The sequence below is a fragment of the Hemiscyllium ocellatum genome, chromosome 11 (assembly GCF_020745735.1).
Source record: "Hemiscyllium ocellatum isolate sHemOce1 chromosome 11, sHemOce1.pat.X.cur, whole genome shotgun sequence".
Lineage (NCBI taxonomy): Eukaryota > Metazoa > Chordata > Chondrichthyes > Orectolobiformes > Hemiscylliidae > Hemiscyllium > Hemiscyllium ocellatum.
In genome coordinates, this window is record NC_083411.1 from 32,052,318 (window position 1) to 32,072,513 (window position 20,196).

At 36.4% G+C, this 20,196-nt stretch overlaps 1 protein-coding gene across 5 annotated transcripts in view; it reads left to right on the forward strand.

The window, feature by feature from the left end:
- stag2b (STAG2 cohesin complex component b) overlaps positions 1–20,196 on the forward strand; it is a 194,831-nt gene that overhangs the window by 102,171 nt on the left and 72,464 nt on the right. For all 5 annotated transcript variants that reach the window (XM_060832506.1, XM_060832505.1, XM_060832507.1 and 2 more), the window contains 8 exons: positions 1,117–1,268; positions 4,045–4,118; positions 4,233–4,356; positions 4,671–4,769; positions 7,371–7,450; positions 11,590–11,697; positions 17,268–17,382; positions 18,391–18,508. In XM_060832506.1, coding sequence (XP_060688489.1) covers positions 1,117–1,268; positions 4,045–4,118; positions 4,233–4,356; positions 4,671–4,769; positions 7,371–7,450; positions 11,590–11,697; positions 17,268–17,382; positions 18,391–18,508 — 870 coding nt within the window. The remainder of the gene's footprint in view (positions 1–1,116; positions 1,269–4,044; positions 4,119–4,232; positions 4,357–4,670; positions 4,770–7,370; positions 7,451–11,589; positions 11,698–17,267; positions 17,383–18,390; positions 18,509–20,196) is intronic.

Here is a 20,196-nt window from a genome sequence, read left to right on the forward strand (position 1 = left end):
AATTTTTTTTTCCCAAAGGTGAGAATTCACTGTGTCTACAAGGTTTGTTCAGGTTCATTTTTTGTAAAGACCTTTTGGTCTCTGTGTTTTTTGTTTTTGGATGCGTGGATAAAAAATACCCAAATCTGTATTTGATTACATTTTATCTGTGTGTAGATCTTTAATATTAAAGAGTTGAATTTCTGCACTGTAACTTTTAAGTTTTCCGTTTCTACAATACGTTTCTTTTCCTTTTGTGTGTGAAAATGAATAGTTTATTTCTCAAAATATTTGACTCTCGGCTTGTGTAACTAAGGGTGCAATTGTGTTTGTTTTTTGTTGAGATGTCAGTGACTTGATTGAGTGCCTTTTTCCTCATGAGAGAGAAAAAAACACTTTTGGGTCACAGTCCTGTGAATTGTTTAAATGGGTTTAAATTTGCTATTGGGTATTAGATTTTCTCTGACAGTAATGTGAAAAGTGAGCTCTTAATGTTGAGAAACAAAATATAGTGAAGGTGAGTTATATGAATGAATCTGGCAATTTTTAAAAACATGCTAGTAGCTAATAAATTAGAAATTTTGATTAATCCTAAGGAGTAGTCAATTTAAATGCAGAAGACTTTGGTCAACTTTGTATTTCACTTTGATGTTAAGTTCCTTGCTCTTAACTCATTCTTTCCTAAATCTCAAAGCTACACAGTAGGTTTCTTTGATATTTTTGCTCCTTTTTATAAACCAAGCCTTTTGAAACTCCAAATGATAACATCACTCTAGTATATTTCTTTCACTACTGATAATTCTCGTCCCATGTTTACTTTCATTTCGGTTTCTTAACCTTTAGTCAATAAAATCAAGTGGCGATTTACATACTGTGCAGCCTAGTAGTCTAAAAATAGCACATTATTCTTCTGATGAGTTAGCACATGACTAAAGTGGTTCTCTCAGTTCTGAGGATTTTAGTGTTGAAGTCACAACTCTTTCTTTTTTTAAAAAAAGACAAAAACAAAGCTATTTAAATAACTTACTGTAAATTTCTTTTTTTTGGGAAGAAAGCAAGCTCTATTTTAGTTGCAAATAAGTGAATTATTCCATATTTGTATATGTGATTAAACTGTCCAACCATTTCTTTTTATAGCTATGAAGCTGATGACAGCCCTAGTAAATGTGGCGTTAAATTTAAGTATTAACATGGACAACACTCAGCGGCAATATGAAACTGAAAGGAATAAAATAATTGGCAAAAGAGCCAATGACAGGTTGGAGCTCCTATTACAGAAAAGAAAAGAGGTTAGTGAAATATCAATGTAGCAACATGACTACCTGTTTTTTGCAATTCAAAGAAAGTAACTAAATTTGTCAGATTTCCTTCAGCCTTTTTTTCATTTTCTGTAATTTTGTGTTGTGTGGATTGTGTTTTTAAAATGTTGATCATCAAGGTGCTGAAATGGATGTTTGTTCAAAGGCTGTGTAATAACCAGAAAAATCTGTTGGTAAACAGCCATATGTTGGTAAATAATTAAACCATACAATATAAAATGTGGTTAATTCAATTAGTTATTTAAATTAGAAATATGAAGCAAAGGAAAAAATACATTTAACAATTGGTTTCATTTGGTAATTGCGTAAAGATTAGTTTGTTCTACGTTTATAATCACTTTTTACTCAATTTCATTGCGCAATGGTTATTATTTCAGTGGTTTGCGTTTATGTTTACTATGTCAAATGACATTGTTTTATTGAACTGCAATAAATATTTGATGAATTATGTTTTAATTCTCCTGTCAAAGGTGTTCTTAGATGATTAGAGGTTCTATTGGATTCAGAAATAAATTTTAAAAGTCTTGTTGCGCAAAAGCTTTTAAAACCTAGTGGAATATCTTGAAGTGTAATAAAGTGGATGATCACATTTATTTCAAGAAATGGGGCTGTGGCTGCATTGATACATGTATGTGTAAAGTTTTGCAGCTGCACCTCCGCTGTCTACAATCGAAGAAGGAGCTGCTAACAAACATCATAGACAGATGCAGTACTAAACTCAGTTTTTGTAGAATAACTCTAGCCTTGCAAACAGTGCCCCAGCTAGTGTATCCATTTATTTTCAGAGGTAGCAACACAAGGCAGGTTACCCCTCTTTATGTTTTGCCCAAATTACTATTTTAATTGACACACTGACAAGCTTTAAAGTTTTAAGGGACAACATAGTGAAATGTGTTGTTCATCAAATGAAGTGTTGACTGCACTCTGCTCTCACCACAATTATAAAGCTTGCAAGTTATGAGTACTTACACTGGATTAGCAAAGTGTTCAGGTAGGCTTTATCTTTTCCAAATATTTATTCTCATACATTAAATCTGTTTAAATTGCCTAAAGAATCACGTTAAAGTGGGTAAACTGTAACTTCCAAGGAATGCAGTGGAAGCAGAACTTTCAATTTACGAAGTTACCTAATCATATATTTTAGTCTGTGAATGAATTGTGTTGGGAAGAAGAAACTTCTAACATGAGATTAGGTTTCTTTTTAATGTTGTACATAGCCTGTCTTGCAGTTGCTTTTGTGTCTATGTATGTTTTTCTTTATTGGGGCATGGAGCTAAATTTCACCTTTATTTGCTGCCCTGGTATTTGTACACCAGATCTGGAGGTTTACTGGAATGAAACCTGGACTGCATGGGTTAATTCATGGGGGAGGAGATCACACAAATGGGGTTGGATTTAGCAGTCATGGAGTGATTTGAATAAAGACATTTGACAAGGTATCCCTCAAATGATTAGGTTATCAGATAAGAGCCCATGGTATTGGAAATAGTATATTGGCATGGATAGCAAATTAGTATTTCCTACCCATTAGCTAAGTGTGGATAAAACATTTTTTTTCCTCAGGTTGGTGACCAGTAGGGTTCCGTAGGGGTCAGTGCTGGGACCACAACTGAATCAAATATATATTATCAATTTAGACTAAGGAAGTAGAAATGCTGTCGCCAATTTGGAAGGTGCCATAAAAATATGAAAATTCAGTTTGAGAGAGAGATGAACACAGGTTTATGAGGGATGTTGATAGGTTAGGTAAGTGAGCAAAAAGTTGGCAAATGGAGTAAAGTGTGGGAAAATGCAGAAAGAACTAGACCTTTCTGGAGTGAAATTCAGAGAAGCTTCTACATGCTGGATGGTAGAATTTTGGGCTTCTCCTCTTCAAATGACAGTTCATGCTATGTTAACTGTCAATTTTGAGATGTATGACTTCCTGTTAACTAAATGTATTGATGGATGTGGGTAAACATAGGTACACAGAGCATGGTCAGAAATAAGCGATGACTTAATTCAATGATGGAATTTGCTAAAGCCTATTCTACTTCCTATGTTCCTTTGGTTCTGTTCATTTGCACTGTTCTTATCAATGCAATTTGCCCAAAATTGGTAAACACAGCACGAAAGATTTGAAATTTTAAGCTAAGGCCAACTTGTGTTTCTGTAATTTTTTTATTGCAATAATTAGTTCTTGAAACTGCACTGCATGCAAACTGTCATGATCCTTCATCTAATCAGTCATTTAGAGGACTTTTTGTTAATCATACTCTGGGTACCAGAAAGCACATTTCAAAAGCTTGTAAAGATTTTTCAAACAAATTTCCTTTACTAACTATCATACTCCAATGTAACTTTAGTCATTTTTACTTAGCTAAAATCAGATTCCTCATTGGTTGTAAATTGGACGTCATTGTTGTTTATTGTGGGGAAAAAAAACCCTTTATATTCAGCTGTATTATTTGATCTGCACTAAGTCCTTCCTCTTAATTATATCAAATAACTTCTATTAAGCAACCAATCTTAGTTAAATTTCATTCTGAAACACCGTCTAGTTCTGTCAGTTCATGACAAATTTTGTCAATGTACAAATTTGATTGAGCACAAACTTAAGGGCAATGAAACACTAGCCAAAAGTGCAGAATTTTGCGTATTACTTTGCCTTGGATTTCGTGCTGAAAGCAGTGAATCAATCCTGAGGGGTGTAAATTAATTCAGAATTAATCTGGAACTTAGTTCATTTTATCCTTTCCCTTCACAGCTTCAAGAAAATCAGGATGAAATTGAAAATATGATGAATGCCATTTTTAAGGGGGTGTTTGTACATCGATATCGGTAAGAGCTTCAGGATGTCTTGCGCTTTTGCATGGCTTGAATTATAGCAAGAGAAATTCTGCCTTTTGTATTAGATAATTGAATCTTGATTGTTCTGTTTTGTTTCTCCAACAGTGATGCAATCTCTGAGATTAGAGCTGTCTGCATCGAAGAGATTGGGGTATGGATGAAAATGTATAGTGATGCCTTCTTAAATGACAGTTATTTGAAATACGTGGGGTGGACCATGCATGATAAGGTAATGTAAACCTATTTTATAAATGTTTGTTGTACAGTTATGTATCAAACAATGGAACTTGTTAGGTTTTTTTGTGTAAAGTGTTTTGCACGTTTTGTGGAACAAAAAGTGTATTTATGCATCAGAAATTACCAGTTTCAAGACTAATTTCCAGAATGCTGCATCCTGTGGGATGTCAGTGGGAGTGGTATGCATTATTTTATAAAAACTTTCATATTGATTTTCCTGGTGTGTTGAAGAAAGGTCTACCCTCCTACACTAATTCCCCAGTCAGTTTTTCAGTTGCATACTTAGTAATGTGTTTTGTTTTTCAGCAAGGGGAAGTGAGGCTAAAATGTTTAACAGCCTTGCAAGGTCTCTATTACAACAGAGAACTCATTCCTAAACTTGAACTTTTTACAAGTCGCTTCAAGGTTGGTTTATTTTAAATTGCGTACTACTGGACTTTTACATTTAATTTTATAAATTGTATCTTGTGACTGTTAGTGTGTATAAAATAAAGATTTTCTATTGACGTGCATGCCCAGTCTACAAAACCTCAATTTGTGTTTTTGCACTTCCTCACATTTCTGTTAATATTTTTCCTTGTTATAAATCCTTACCTTTTATTATGGTTATAATTATACTTCAGCCAATGGTGATGCTTAATTCAGTACATCTGTTACACATCTGCCCAGCTCCCCACCCTGCGCTTCAAAGAATATCTTGAAAATTCTAAATGAAACTGAAGTTTTGGCAAAACTCGATCCTCAAAAAAAAAACAAATTTAGTAACATTATTCTGAAATAGGCACATTGTTCTTCTGACCTCTGTGCTGTGTGCTGTAAGAAGTCAGTTTCTCATGATTCTTCAAGATCATGCTGTTTCCCTTGCAGGAAAGCTATTACTTCAATGCCATTCCTGATATCATTGACAAATTCCATCACTTTCTCTTCTGTTCCACTATGTCCAGTTCATTCCCCAGTAAGCCAACAAGCCAGTTTTATCAAATCTAAGATTCCCTCCATTGTCAAAGTCAGAGTGTGGTTTGGTTGAGGTTCATAAATAGTTGCTGCTTCCAATCAGTTCTGTTCCCACTTATTCCCTCTGGGATCTGTCTTCCTCCCACTAATCTGCTCTACTTCACCGATCAGCTTGTATCCAGAGCTTGGAATAAGGTAGGTAGTAGAAATTCAATATATAGATGTCAAAGTATTTACTTATCAACATCATTTGTATCATGTCCTCATTCAAAAATGTCTAAAGATGAACCCAGGATCGACATAGCAATCAGTTTAATTTCAGTGGGAGGAAAGCCAATAGAAATTTTGTGAGCAAAATTAGAAATCAGTCTTAAAAAAAGGTTAATCAAGAAAAAACAAAATCAACTTGTTCCAACCAAACGTTTAAAAAAATTGATTGTCTTCCAAACTGTATTTGATAAAGTGCCACCTATCTTTGCCAGCAGTTTTGATTTCCATGGATGCAAAGAGTTAACGGCAACATGAAGATAAAGTTGGCTGAGTGTTAGAAAGCAGAATGGTGGTAAACTGTTGTTTTTCAGATTGCACAATGTGGTTTCCCAGGGGTCTGAACTTGAGCCAATGCTTTTCTTGATTGGTGACAATGACTTGGACTTGGGAGTATCATGCACAATTTCAAGTACTTGTAAATGACAGAAAGCCTAGCACAGTGTTAATTGGGAAGAGGACAATGATAGATTTCAGAAGGACCAAGACAGATTGGTGAAATATGTGAACAAATGCCACACAGATTAAGTTTTAATATAGAGCAATGTGCAAGGATTCATTTTGGTAGAAAGAATGAAAGCGGACAATATAAAACAAAGACTATAATTTTGCAGGAATAGGGAGACCTGGGATTATGTGCAAATTGTTGAAGTGGGAGGATAGGTTGAGAAGTTGTTTGAAGAGATACATTGAACCTGTACACAAACAAGGAAGTTAGGATGAACCTTCATCAAACTTCAATTGGAGTATTATCAGGAAAGATTTGAAGTCTTTGGAAAAGATGCAGTGAAACTTTACAGTACAGGTTGCGTTCTTGTGCCACCCCGCATTACAGAAAAATTGCACTTAAGCAATACTCAAAGTATTGGTGATGTAATCGCGTTATAGCCAATACACATTTTAAAAGTTCATATTTGAGAAACTCTCCAATTTGTCAATTGTGTTACAGCGAATTCATGTTATTGAAGCACGCATTATAGCAGAATGATCTGTACTAATTTCAAGAGTGGGGCACTTCAGTGGAGATGCTTCACTTAGGTTTGATAGAAATGTTCAAAAGCATGGAGGATCTAAGAATAGTAAATGGAAAAACTAATGACTTTGAGGAAAGGAACATGAACAAGAAGATGTAAAGTGATTAGTAAAAGAGACAATGGTGACATGAGGAAGCATTTTAAAGCAGTTGATGTTTAGGATCTGAAATGCACTGCTTGAATTGGTGATGGAGGCCTATTCAGTTGTGGTTGGATAAGCACCGGAAAATAAAAACAAATTGCAGGTTTGTGGTAGAGGATAAAGGTGTAGAGTGATGTCTTGAAGGACCAAGAGGTGATGTCCTGTGCCGTAACCAGTCTCTGATTCTGATTTCACAAGGAAAACACAACCCATAACAATCTAAAAATTGTGACGGGCCATGTAATTAGTTGTGAATTTCTCACATTTGATTTCCACAAATCATTGTTCTAAATTATAAAAATCCTCCTGTTCACTGTGAATCATGTGATAAAAGATAAGAGTACTTCCTTTTTAAAAAAAAACTTGTAGTGTTGATGGTGTGACATTCCACTGTCATGAGAAGATGCCAGTCTGCAATGACTAGTTGATGTCTATGAAGATATGGTAAATAATTGGAGCATTTATGCAGCAGTCACAAGTTATCTGTCATGATAGACTACCTGACCTTTCTGTCAGAGGTTGGTATTGGAAACTTGTTTATTGATAAAAATGGAGCAACAAAAGCTTGTTAAGAGTTTACTATATGAATAAACTCTCTTTTATGTTTAGGATAGAATTGTTTCCATGACTCTGGATAAAGAATATGAAGTTGCTGTGCAAGCAATAAAACTTCTGACTCTTGTCCTGCAGTAAGTAGAAGTTGTTATACTTGATTCTTTGTTCTTGTGGCCATTCAGAATCTTTTGTAATAAGTGGGTGTTTATATTATTGTGCTATCACTTGAGATGCATCTTTCACTTTTGAGTATGTTGAATTTAGGCCGTTTCAGAATCTATTCAGTCAGTTAACAAACTGAACCTTTGCTACCAGCAACAATGTATTCAGTCCTGAAGATGCATTTCCTGCACTCCTAGGAAATAACCCTTATTTCTTGTCAAGGTCATTCTGTCAGTCTGACCAGAATGTTTAAATTACATCTGTCTGCTTCTGTACAAATGATCACTTTTTTAAGTCCTTATAGTTCTAGGGTCAGTTCCAGTTGTGTACGCAAGTTGACTTAAAAGCCCATTCAGTTTTGACTTGGTTACTAAGCTTTGCCCTGTAAACAGAATCAATGCCAAATTTCAAAAACCTTTTCTGATCTTTGAGAAATTGGACTAATTAATATTTTTAAATACCTGAAGTTTGTTCCTCCCCAATCTTCAGCCTGTATTTTTAGACCAATTCTCAGAGTTTGTTGCAACCTCCTTTCTCACTGGTACAAATTGAGTCGCCATCCCTTACAGTATTAATACATTTCAGAGTTGCTCTTATTTCTTGTACTGCATCCAGGCACTTGATCCAATGCACAATCCAGGCACTGCTTCCCAAGACACAAACCATACACACGCATACTCAGTCTTTCTGTGATATCTGAAACAGCTCTGCTTTCTCAGAGTCTTGGTACTGCTCATGTCAATCTGCTCCCAGGTTCCCACTTTGAAAATCATCTTCACTTCTGAATGCTTGAACTGTGCTTTTTACACATATAAGATCCTATAACCTAATATTCTGCATTCATAGAAACCATTTGTATGATGTTTGTATAAACTACATGTATATAAAATTGCATAGTATAGACTTGACTAAACTCATCTGAGCTGCTTTCTCATCTCAACTTTGTGATGCACTTGTCATTTTGTTTTCAGTGTTACACTTGTGTCGTTTCCCTTTTGAATGACAGAAGCATTTGCCTAGATCCTCCATTTCCCATGGTAGAAAGTTCCACATTCGAACTGCTCTTTGAGCCACTGACAGATTTATGTTTATAATCTTTAATTTTGGAACCTCTCATAAGTGGAAACATACTCTCCACGTCTCTCCTAGTATTTAGGTAATATATGCATGCATTACAACAATAATTCATTCCTATCTAGTGCAAGAGCCAAACAGAAAGGGTGGCTCTACTGTGGTCTAGTATACAAATTGGAGATAGTGGTACATCCAGAGAGTAGAAATTTAAAATTGCCAGAAAAAGCAATAAGACTGAGGCTTGGGAGAAATTTAGAATTCAAGAAAAGATGACAAGAAGATTGATTAAGATGGGTAAAATAGAGAATGCGAGTAAACTTGCAGCATATGTAAAAACTATCAAAAATCTTCTATACATATGAAAAGAGGAAAAAGATTAGCGAAAATAAATGTTAGGTCCCTTACAACCCAAAATGGGAAAAATTGAAATAGGGATCAAAGAAATAGCAGAAGAATTGAAAACACATTTTAATTTGTCTTCACTAAAAAGAACACAGATAATTTCCCAGGAATGTTTGGGCACCGGGGGTCAAGTGAGAGGGTGGATTTGAAGAAAATTGATGAGTTTTTTAAAAAAAAGTGTGTTGGAAAAATCCATGAAGTTAAAGACTAACTAATCCATAGGGCCTAATAATCCATAGAGCCTGCATTGCTTAGTATTAAGGAAGTAAATCCTGAAGTATGAGATATATTGATGGTCATCATCCAAAATTCTGTAGACTCTGCTGTGTTGTTTAAAGATTGGAAGGTAATAAATATAATAGCACAATTCGAAAAAGTGATTTACAGATTAGGCTAACGTCAGTAATGGGGAAATTGCTGGTGTATGTTGTTTGTTTTTAAAAAAAACTTGTAAAGTAGTAATGGGATCAGACAAAGTTAGCCGTGAGTTTATAAAAGGGGAATCATGCTTAACTAATCTGCTGGAAGTTATTGAGGGCATCCCGAGTAGAATAGGGAATGACAAATCAATGGTTGTGGGGGAATTTGGATTTCAAGAAAGATTTTGGTAAGTTCCCACATAAGAGAATTGAGGGCAAAATTAAAGTGCATTTGTCAAGGATAAATGTAGCGTAATGGGGAATGTATTGGGTAGGGTGCTCTTCAGAGAGTCGGTGTGGACGTGTTGGGCTGAAGGGTCTGTTTCCACACTGTAGGAATTCTGTGATTCAAAAGGTTGTGGGTAATATACTGACTTGACTTAAAATGCACATAGAGAACTGAATGAGGAAAACAAATTCATTATTTTCAAGTTTGCTGATGACACAAAACTAAGTGTCATTGTGAGTAGGATGCAAAACAGCTTCAGGGTGATCAAGGCAGTGATTGTGAGGGCTAGAATATAGCAAACGTAGTATAATGTGGATAACTTTAAGCTGTACACATCAGTATGAAAAACAGGGAAGGAGGATGTTATTTAAACTGGGGATGTATTAGAAAATGTGGACCTACAAAGTGACTTGAGTGATCTTGTACTCCAGTCAATGAAATAAACAGGCTGATGCAGCAAAAAATTGAGGAGGCAAATGATATGTTGGTCAAAATTCAAAGAGGTTTTGCATTCAAAAGTAGGGATGATTCCCTTCAATTAGGTAGAGTTTGGTGAGACTGTGCTTGGATTTTGTATGCAATTTTGGTTTGTCTACTTTGGAGAGGATGTTCTTACCATAGAGTGGATTTCACCAAAGGTTCACTAGATTGACACTGAAGATGGCAGGGCTCTCATAGAAGAAGTTGGTTTGACTGGGCTTGAATTCACCTGAGTTTAGAAAAATGAATGGGGTTCTGATTTAAATGAAATCATAGCAGGGCAAGACGTAGTTGATGCAGGGAGGATGTTCCTGATTGAGGAGTTAAGAGTCAGGGTCATAGTTTCAGGATTGAGGGTAGGGCAATGATGAGGAAATGTTTCTTCACTTAGAGGGTGCTCTTACTTTGGAGTTCACTAATGCAGAAGGCTGTGGAGGCCATAACACTGAGCATCTTCAAGAAAGATACCGATACTTTTTTTTGTCACAAGGGCAAAAGGGATTTGGAGAGAAAGCTGGGATATGGTGTTGAGATGGAGCATCAGCTATGAACAGATTGAATGGCAAAAGAGGTTTAAAGGACCGAAAAGACCATACATTTTGCTCCCAGTTTTGGTATATGGAACCCATTTGTACTTTTAAAGACCTATATCAGGTCAGCTCTAATCTGCAACCTGCATAACAAAATAAATCTTAGATTACTTACAGTGTGGAAACAGGCCCTTCGGCCCAACAAGTCCTAACTTGTTCTCCTAACTTTTACAGGTTTACCTCTCTTATATGTACAGATTTTGGAATAAAATGTTATTGTTAACACCAGCGAATCAAAAAAAATACATCACAATGACAATACATTTAACTTAACCCAAAGTTTTAAACTCTCGAATTATTCTGTCGTTAAAAATATAATTTGGTTTTTCAGGTGCATCTTAGCTCAGTTGTAGTAAGGCTGTATACTTAAGCCTGTCTGCAGAAATTGGAGAACATCTGTGCTCATACTTCCTACTGTACTGTTAATTCTATCATCCTTTGAATGAGACTTGATGCTGAAACCTAGCTCCTTAGATGCGCATTAAAATAAAAGTGCAGTGTTCCTATGGCTGCTTTATTTACCAGCAATGAAATAATGATTATACTTTGAAAATTTCAATGTCTGAAACAGTTGTTTTGGAGGACCATGTTGTTTATTCAATATATCCTACTTGCACATTATATATAAAATAGCACATTCTTTAACTAATTGAACAATTCTACCTTATTGTGCACTTTGAAATTTTAATTTAAGCAGTTCAGTTTAATTCAATAAACCATGTGCTAAACCATTTCTAATTTTACCAAATACAGCAATAAAATATATCAGATACCTAGTTTTGGCAATAATTATGCTGTTGTCCATTCAATTTAATGCCACTTTTCTGACTGTAAAGTTGAAATGAAAATTGAAGGTATTTATGAAATTGCACAGCCTCTGAATGAAGTTATTTTTGCTCTTGCACTTCCTATTGTAGGGGTAGTGATGACGTCCTTACCTCTGAGGACTGTGAAAACGTCTACCATTTGGTTTACTCTGCTCATCGACCAGTCGCTGTAGCAGCTGGAGAATTTCTTTACAAAAAGTAAGGAGCAAAATCAAATTCGAAGAGTGTCTAAGGGGAAATTATTTTTCAATTTCTCATCACGTTCTGCTTTCCTGTCAGGTCTGTTAGTATTGTGTAATAAAGTTGTAGTAATGAGCTACCACTTCAACTAAATCTTGTTCCAGTGTAAATAAAACTTGAACACATGCCAACATCACTTAATAGAAATCTGTGCAGTGTACATATTTGTGTTTTACAGTCTGTATGGTTTAAGGTTGATCGCTGGTAATTTTACATAGAGGCTATTAGAACTGAGCATTTTAATTTGGAAATTTAGTCCTCCTTCAGTTTTATAATGAATTTTCACAAGACTTTGCAGAACAGAGGGACCATGACTACAAGCTCAACAATGATGTAATTCATGAATTACATTGCTGAAATTCTGCTGCTACGACTGGCATTCTTAATATTGGGAACCTTAATCCAAGAGTACTTTGAACCTGAAACTGTTAATTTGTGTTACTGGTAAGAAAATGTTTGCATAGACATTTTAAGAACTGTTATGCTGCACTTCCTCCAAATTACAAGTTGTTCTTCAGCTTCATTGCTCAAACATTTCTCCTACGTTGGCCTGATTCCACAAAGGTTTGGTGTTTTCTGTAATTGTTTCAAACTGCAAAGCTTTAAGGGGTGCAATGTGGCATGTGCTGAAGGACTATTTTGCTGTCTGACAAATATGCAACTTGGGAATACAAGTCAGCCATTCAGTCCTTCATGCTTGTTCTGTCATTCAGTAAAATTACAGCTGATATATTTGTGTTCAGAATTCCATATCTCTCTCCATTGTTGATGTCATTAGTCTCATCATACAGAGTGTGTTCCTGGATGAACTGTGCAAGTTGCATTTTCATGTGTTGATGGTGGATGAAAGTATGGCTATTTCAGTACAAAACATGCTGATTTTGCACATCAACTTGCTGAAAAGATTGTTTTTGCATGAATTTTTAAACTGACTGCTTACGATACTGCCTCCGTTGTGACAGCGATCAAGCAATGTTATTAACAGTGACCTTGGTTTACAGAATATGGTGATGTTTACATCAGATAGAGCTTCTGTTATGCCATTTCAGAAGTCAATTTTTGTACATTGGGAGTCAGATCTTAGCCAGTCCCAGTAAGGTTGGCAGATTTTTTTTCCCTAAATGGTGTGATTTGTTGTTTTGAACAATCGACAATGGTTTCATGGTCATTAAGCTTTGAAATTCAATGTTTTGAAAAATTATAATTCTACTGTCTGCCTTGACTACTGAGCAGTACATTGAATATTAGTCCAGTGACAATATCACAATGCCATCACCACCACCTAAGCAGTAGAAATTAAGATGTCTTGCTTAATTAAGAATGTGAGATGAAGAGACATTGGGATGTTTCAATGAACTGAGTGTGAAAGTATATGAACTAGGATCAACAGTAAGCAATTCAGCACCTCAAGCCTTTTCCACCATGTTATACAATCATAGCCGATCTAATCTTGACCTCAACTCCACTTTCCTACCCAGTCTCTATAACTCTTAGAACCATTAATTAAAATTCTGTCTCTCGCTTCAAATTTAACCAGTGTCCCAGCAGCTATCATACTGTTAAGTGGTGAATTCTAAAGATTCAAGATCCTTTGAGAAAGTAATTTCTTTTCATGTCTGTTTTATATCTGCTACTTATTCTGAAACTATGATCTCTTATTTTAGGTTGCTCCACATGAAGAAACATCTTTTCCATGTCTACATTGTCAATCCTTTTTTAGCATCCTGTGTACTGCTCATTCTGCCTCCCTCAGACAAGCCCCATATCTCTCGAATAATCTCAGCACCTTCTGTGAAATGCCTCCAATTCAACTATATTCCTCCTCAAGAAAGGAGACCAAAATTGGATGCGATACTCCAAGTGTGGTCTCACTACTGCCTTGTACAGTTGTAGCAATATTTCCCTACTTTTATATTCTACTTCTTTCGCAGTAAATACCCTAAACCTATGCCCTCTAGTTCTGGACTCCCCGACCCCAAGGAAAAGACATTGGCTATTTATCCTATCCATGCCCCTCATAATTTTGTAAACCTCTATCACGTCACCTCTGTTCCTCTCATTTTCTCCCAATTCATACATGAGGATCATGCAGATTCCACTGCACTGAAGCACCCTGAAGTTTCTCTTCATTTAGATAAGCCTGTCTTCTATTCCTCCAAGCAAAATAGGATAACCTTGTACTTACCCAGGTTAAAAGTCATCTACCAAGTTTTGGCCCTTTCACCTAACTCTCTCTTTCATAAATCTTCATTGCAACTTAGTGTTATCTGCAAATTTGTCTATAGTACTTTCTATCCAAGTCATTTTATAGATTGTAAATAGTTGGGGACCAAGGACTGAACCCTGTTTTTGGGGCCTTGCCAAACAAAAAAGATTCATTTATGCCGGCTGTTGTCTGTTGGTTAGCCAATCTTCTATCCAAGCTAATAAATTACTTGGAACCTCGTGCTCTTGGCTTGTATATTAACCTTTTGTATGGCACCTTGCCAAATGTCTTCAGGGGCTCCATCCATGGGATTTTTATTATCCATATTGCTTGTTATATTTTGAAAGATCTCTAGCAAATTAGTCAAATCTGATTTACCCTTTCTACAATCCATCAGAGTCAGTATGGTTTGATTTTGATTTTCTAAATGTCCTATTTTAGTTGGTTAACAATTTCCCAGTAACATGTTAAGTTAAATGGTTTGTAGTTTCCTACTTTTTGCCTGTCTCCCTCCCTTTTTGAATAAAGGCATTGTTAACTTTTTTCCAATCCACTGAAATGTTTACATCCAGTGAATTTGGAATATAATCGATGGATCCGCTATCTCCATTGCTACTTCCTTTTAAGACCTTAAGATTTGTCCGCCTTCAATTCCAACAATTTGCTCAGTATTTTTCCCTAGCGGTAGTGATTGTTCTGAGTTCCTTCCGTATCGTGACCTCTGTATTACCTGTAACTTGTGGGATGGTTCTCACTGTGAAAACCGAGGCAAAATATTGATTTAGTTACATCACCATTTTTGTGTTCTCCACTATTTACATTACAGTCTCATCCTCCAAGTGATCAACATTCACTTTACCTACTCTTTTCTCTTTTATATCTGCTTTCACTATCTATATTTCACCCTCATTTCATAATTTACCTTTAGTCTTTTTGCGACTTTTTAGTGATCCTTTGTTGATCTCTGCCACTGGCCTTTGCAATATGGTAAGCCTTAGTTTTTGTCTTTGTTACCTTCAACTTCCTTGCTTAGCCATGGATGTTTTCTCCCAATCTTATAAATTTGCTTCCTTTCTGAAATACGTTTTAGTTGAGAGCAATTGAGGTATGTTGTTAAAGATTTGCCGCTGCTCCATCAACTGTCCTCCCTTTTAGTTTACACCCCAAACCAATTGGGCCAGATCTGTCCTCATGCCGAGGCAAATACGTTCATTTCTCTCCAGAGCTCTAGTATTGAACCTAGATTCTCATCCTCCAACTGAATTTGAAATTCTAGCGTGCTATGATCACTCTTCCCTGGAGGATCCTTTACTAAGAGATCATTAATTAATTCCATCTCATTGCACAATGCCAAATCCTGAATAAACTGTTGTCTGGCTGTTTCCCTCAATCTTTTTTCCATCTTCATGTTTGATTTCACCTCTGTTGTTGGCTGTAGGGACTGCAAAACGTGTCCAAGTATTGGTCAACTTAAGTGTTTTCGAAGTGCATTTATGCCTGCCAACCTCGGGCTAGCTTCTTCTGTCTCTGGTTGTATGGATACCATGTCCGGCAAGAAAGAAAGAAATGTGCTGTTCAGTTCAGTGCAGTCAGTTTGGCTGTTGCTTGTGTTACATGTAATTCATCCAGGCTTTGAGATATGGGTGTAAGATTTGAAAGTATGAGAGAGTGAGGATAAGTTTGAGAAGTTGAGATGAAATTGCTGAGTGTCTGACAAGAATCCTGATTTATAGTGATTTTTGACTGGTTTGTGGTGAGTGTGTTTTGACCAACAGTTGGTGTCATATCCCACTAGAAGTGCATTCTTTGACTTGATCACTAGTATCCAGCCATTCTGGTTGCATTGCATCCAGGTTTGAGTTCTGACCTTAGCCTCCACAGCCAACAGCTTCCCTTGCCTTGCCTTTTGTTTGATTTAGGGCTACCTTGCCCTCATTGGTGACAGGATATCGGGGTAGTGGCATAGTGGTAATGCCACAAAATAAGGAATTTAAAGTTCCAAGGATCTCCGCTTCAAATCCCACCATGGCAACGGGTGGAATTTAACGTCAGTTAATGCAATCGGGAAGGCTAGTCTCCATATAATAGTTGCTGTTAGTTATATAAACACAGCTGGTTTATTATTGACCTTTTGGAATGAAATTTGCTATCCTTAACTGATCTGGCCTACATATGATTCCAGATTCAGAGCAATGTGGTTGATTCTTAAATACCCCTGAAATGATTTCAAGAACAATTTGGTATGGCCTACAAATGCTGTCTTCACACAAACATTCACATCCTACAAAAAGTCTCCTTTCTGTCAAGGCTTCCCATGTGGTACCTGTAAACCTTGATGTCCACTCTTTCAGCATTTCTTCCGAAGTGAGGTTCTTGAATGATTTCCATCATCTGATCCAGTTACAATGTTTAATTTTTAAGCGGTAGTGTAAGCCTTGTCATATCTACATGGCACATGCCCGCTTGGCGTGCACTCTGTCCTCCAAAGCATGTGCATTTTTCCCATTGGAAACTTCATAGCGTGCCCGTTGTCCCCTTCATGCCACTCACCAAAAGAAATAAAAATTTTCTGTTGAAATGCTTTTCACGTTACAAACTCATTATTTGAATTAATGAGTAAACATAGCTGCTTCCCTGATTATGTGATGGTCACGCTCTCTTGATTTTTTTTCAAATCTCCCAACCTGCTCCTGTGTTCCTTCTGTACGATATTCCGGTCAACCTTTCTCTCAATTGTTCGGCTAGGTTAACGTGTGCAATTTAAAGAGTCAGAAGTCCAAGTTGACACAACTGAGCTGCTCTGAACAATTGAGCAGAATTACTTAGGAGAAAATTGATGGTATCAGTTAAATTTTGTAAGCAAAGCTGCTGTTTATTTAAATAGATTCCTATGTAGTTAATCGCTTATAATATTTGGCAAGTTCTAGAAATATTCATAACTCAGTTTAAAAACGTTTAACTATGGACCCGAAGACTATTGGGCTTTGTAGCATCCCTCAAATGGACAAGTTTTGTCAGTGGTCAGTTGTGCACCCTGGGAGAAGATCCACAGAGATTGAAGCATTTTGTCTTTGTAAAGTATTTTTGGATATAATTAACCTCTGTTTCAGATGTCTAATTGGTAATTTTGGAGTAATGTTTTAGATGTAATGACGTAGCTCTTGAAAAATTCTAATTCTGTAGTTCCCCCTATGATGAAGGATACTCGATGGCAAGAAGTTGAGAGATCTGGTCAAGTGCAACTAGGGATTGATGAATGTAATTTGAAGCAAAATTCATCTTAAAAGTTGTTTTGATGTTGTAATATTGTTTTTTCTTTAAGACTTTTCAGTCAGAAAGACCCTGAATCTGATGAAGGAGCAGTAAAAAGAAAAGGAAGGCAAAGCCCAAATGCAAAGCTCATCAAAACATTGGTGTTTTTCTTCCTAGAGAGTGAGGTAGGCTGTTAATTATGCACATTACCACTAATTATGGTAAGTTAAGCAATAATACATTTCCTCAGTAATGGGTTTACTGATAGCATTCCACAATAATTAGAATTTTAACGATCTCTGTTCCTAAAATAATTTTTGTCATTTGTTGGGAACAATGTTCTGTGATCATTTATGAGATCCGATTCTTGTCTTGGATTTTCAATTTGGGAAAACAAAATTGTTAACCTTTGTTCAGTCTTTTACAGTACATTCGTTCATTATATTTGCTGCTCCCCAGTTGGTCAAACAAGTGCCAGCTAGAAATGGTTACCTCTGATTTTTCTTTCATCTTCTTAAAGAGGGTGAAGACATAATCTCTCTCCCCTTCCAAACACTGCAATGGTAGCATTTTTTATTTTGATTGGTCATTGATATGAGTTTCTTGCAGTTTTTTTTCGAGCATTGTATATTGCTGGGATCCTAAAAGACAGTGAACAAATTGCAGTTGGAGCAGCAGCAGATTTTGTTTAGATTGTTGAGTGTGGATGGTACAATAATTGGCACAGTGTGCTTTTATTTTGAATTGTTATGTCTAACTGAGCCTAAATATTATAGATAAAAGCAAAAATACTGCAATAACTCAGTAAGCCAGACAGTATCTGTGGAGAGAGAGTTGGCGTTTGATTTTGATACAACCTTTCATCAGAATTATTTTGAATTTTTGGTAGCTCATTTCATTCTGATATGCTGAAACTCTGATTCTGTCCATAGATACTGCCTGACTTCTGAGTGATTGCAACAGTTTGTTATTCATGCGACATAAAATTTGCTTCAAACTTTCACTGCACAATTCAGAAGATGATTGCTTTTTAATACAAATTAAATAAGGAAAGCAAGAAATAAATGTAGACTAATTTATGTTATCCAAGTTAATGCATTTGTTCACAAATCTTATGACTTTTTCCATGTTGAAATGATGTTGTGCTGAAATCTTTCAATTGATCTAAATAGTTCTTACTTTTCCATTGATAGCTGCACGAACATGCTGCTTATCTTGTGGATAGCATGTGGGATTGTGCAACCGATTTGCTCAAAGATTGGGAATGCATGGCTAGTCTCCTTTTGGACGAGCCACTAAATGGCGAAGAAGGTAAAGCATATTTAAACAACATTCTATGACACTTCATGCAAATATGTAAAAGCTGAGTATGCAAAATTTTGAAAGATTTACATAAAATCCTTATAATGTGGAAACAGGCCATTCAGCCTAACAAGTCCACACCAACCCTCTGAAGAGTAACCCACCCAGACCCATACCCCCTTACTACTTCCCATTTACTCCTGACTAAGGCACCTAACCTACACATCCCTGAACACCATGGGCAATTCAGCATAGCCAGTTCACCTAACCTGCACATCTTTGGATTGTGGAAGGAAACTGGAGCACCTGGAGGAAACCTACATAGACACTGGGAGAATGTGCACAATCCAAACAGATAGTTGCCTGAGGTTGGAATCGGCCCTAGCACTGTGAGGTAGCAGTGCTGACTACTGAGCTCATGTGCGGGGACAAAGTGAATGCTGCTTCATTGTTCAAAATAGCTTATTGATGTTTGAATGCAATCACGTGTGCTATAATGAAAAAAATGATAAACACTCTTGGTATATCATCACATCATGTAAAGGAATTTTGAATTATATTGACCTAGAAGGCTGTATTTAACTATGATAATTTCCTGAAGGATAGTGATTAAGCTGCAGCATGTGACCTTGGAATTCCCTGGATTAGAGACCAAGACTAAACTTGATCTGGCTTTACCTCTGCTGATTGTCAATCACTTGACTCCTGTTATGGTCAACAGTTCATGTCTCCATCTGCCTAGGCAGTGTGTTACAATATGATTAAGCAGGTTGATTAAAAAAATTACTTGAGAGATGCTGTTTTGCTGGTATATCCAAGCAGTTAGTTAATCAATTGCCGTTTAGCAACCAAGCACACATCTAAAAGTTATGCACTTGGTTAAGATGCAGTAAAACTTTCCTCAACCATGGAATTTCATTTAATAAGTAAGACATGAATGACTGAGAGGAGAATTGGAAATAGTGGGGAGCCTAAATTATGGAATTGAATATCTTGGACCTCTACAGAAACTGTAACGTTATCACAAAATCCCTCCAGTGTCCAGAGGCTATTCATCCCGTTGAGTCTCCACCAACTATCCGAAGAGCTTCCCACCCCAGCTATCCCTGCATTTACCATAGCTAACGCACCTAGCCTGCACAGCATTGGACACGATTGGGCAATCTTGTATGACAGTCCTCCTAGCCTGCACATCTTTGGACTGTTGAAGGAAACTGGACCACTCAGCGGAAACCCATATAGACGTTAGACAAACGTACAAACTCCACATATACGGTCTTTCAGCTGGAATTGAACCCAGGTCCCTGGCATTGAGAGGCAGCAGTGGTAACTACTGAGTCACCATGCTGCCCACTTATTGAGCAGATTAAAATTTTAGTTTGTGTAATCATCTTGCTGAGGTGTGTTAGAATAATTGGGATGTTACATAATTGTTATATTCTCTGACGAGTCCACCAAATTTGCTATGATCCCAGACAAGATTGCTAAATTTGTGTTGCAATCTGGTTAATGACAAATAATTTCTTTTAAAGTTGACGAAATGTTGAGATCTGTGGTACTTAGGAGATATGTTTCCAAGATTCACAGTTTTGAACAACCAAAATAAACTTTAACTGTTCATTTTATTTTGCAGTCTCTTCTCACACAACATATACTATATCATCTTAAATTAACTGAAGTAAATGTAAAAAGCTTTA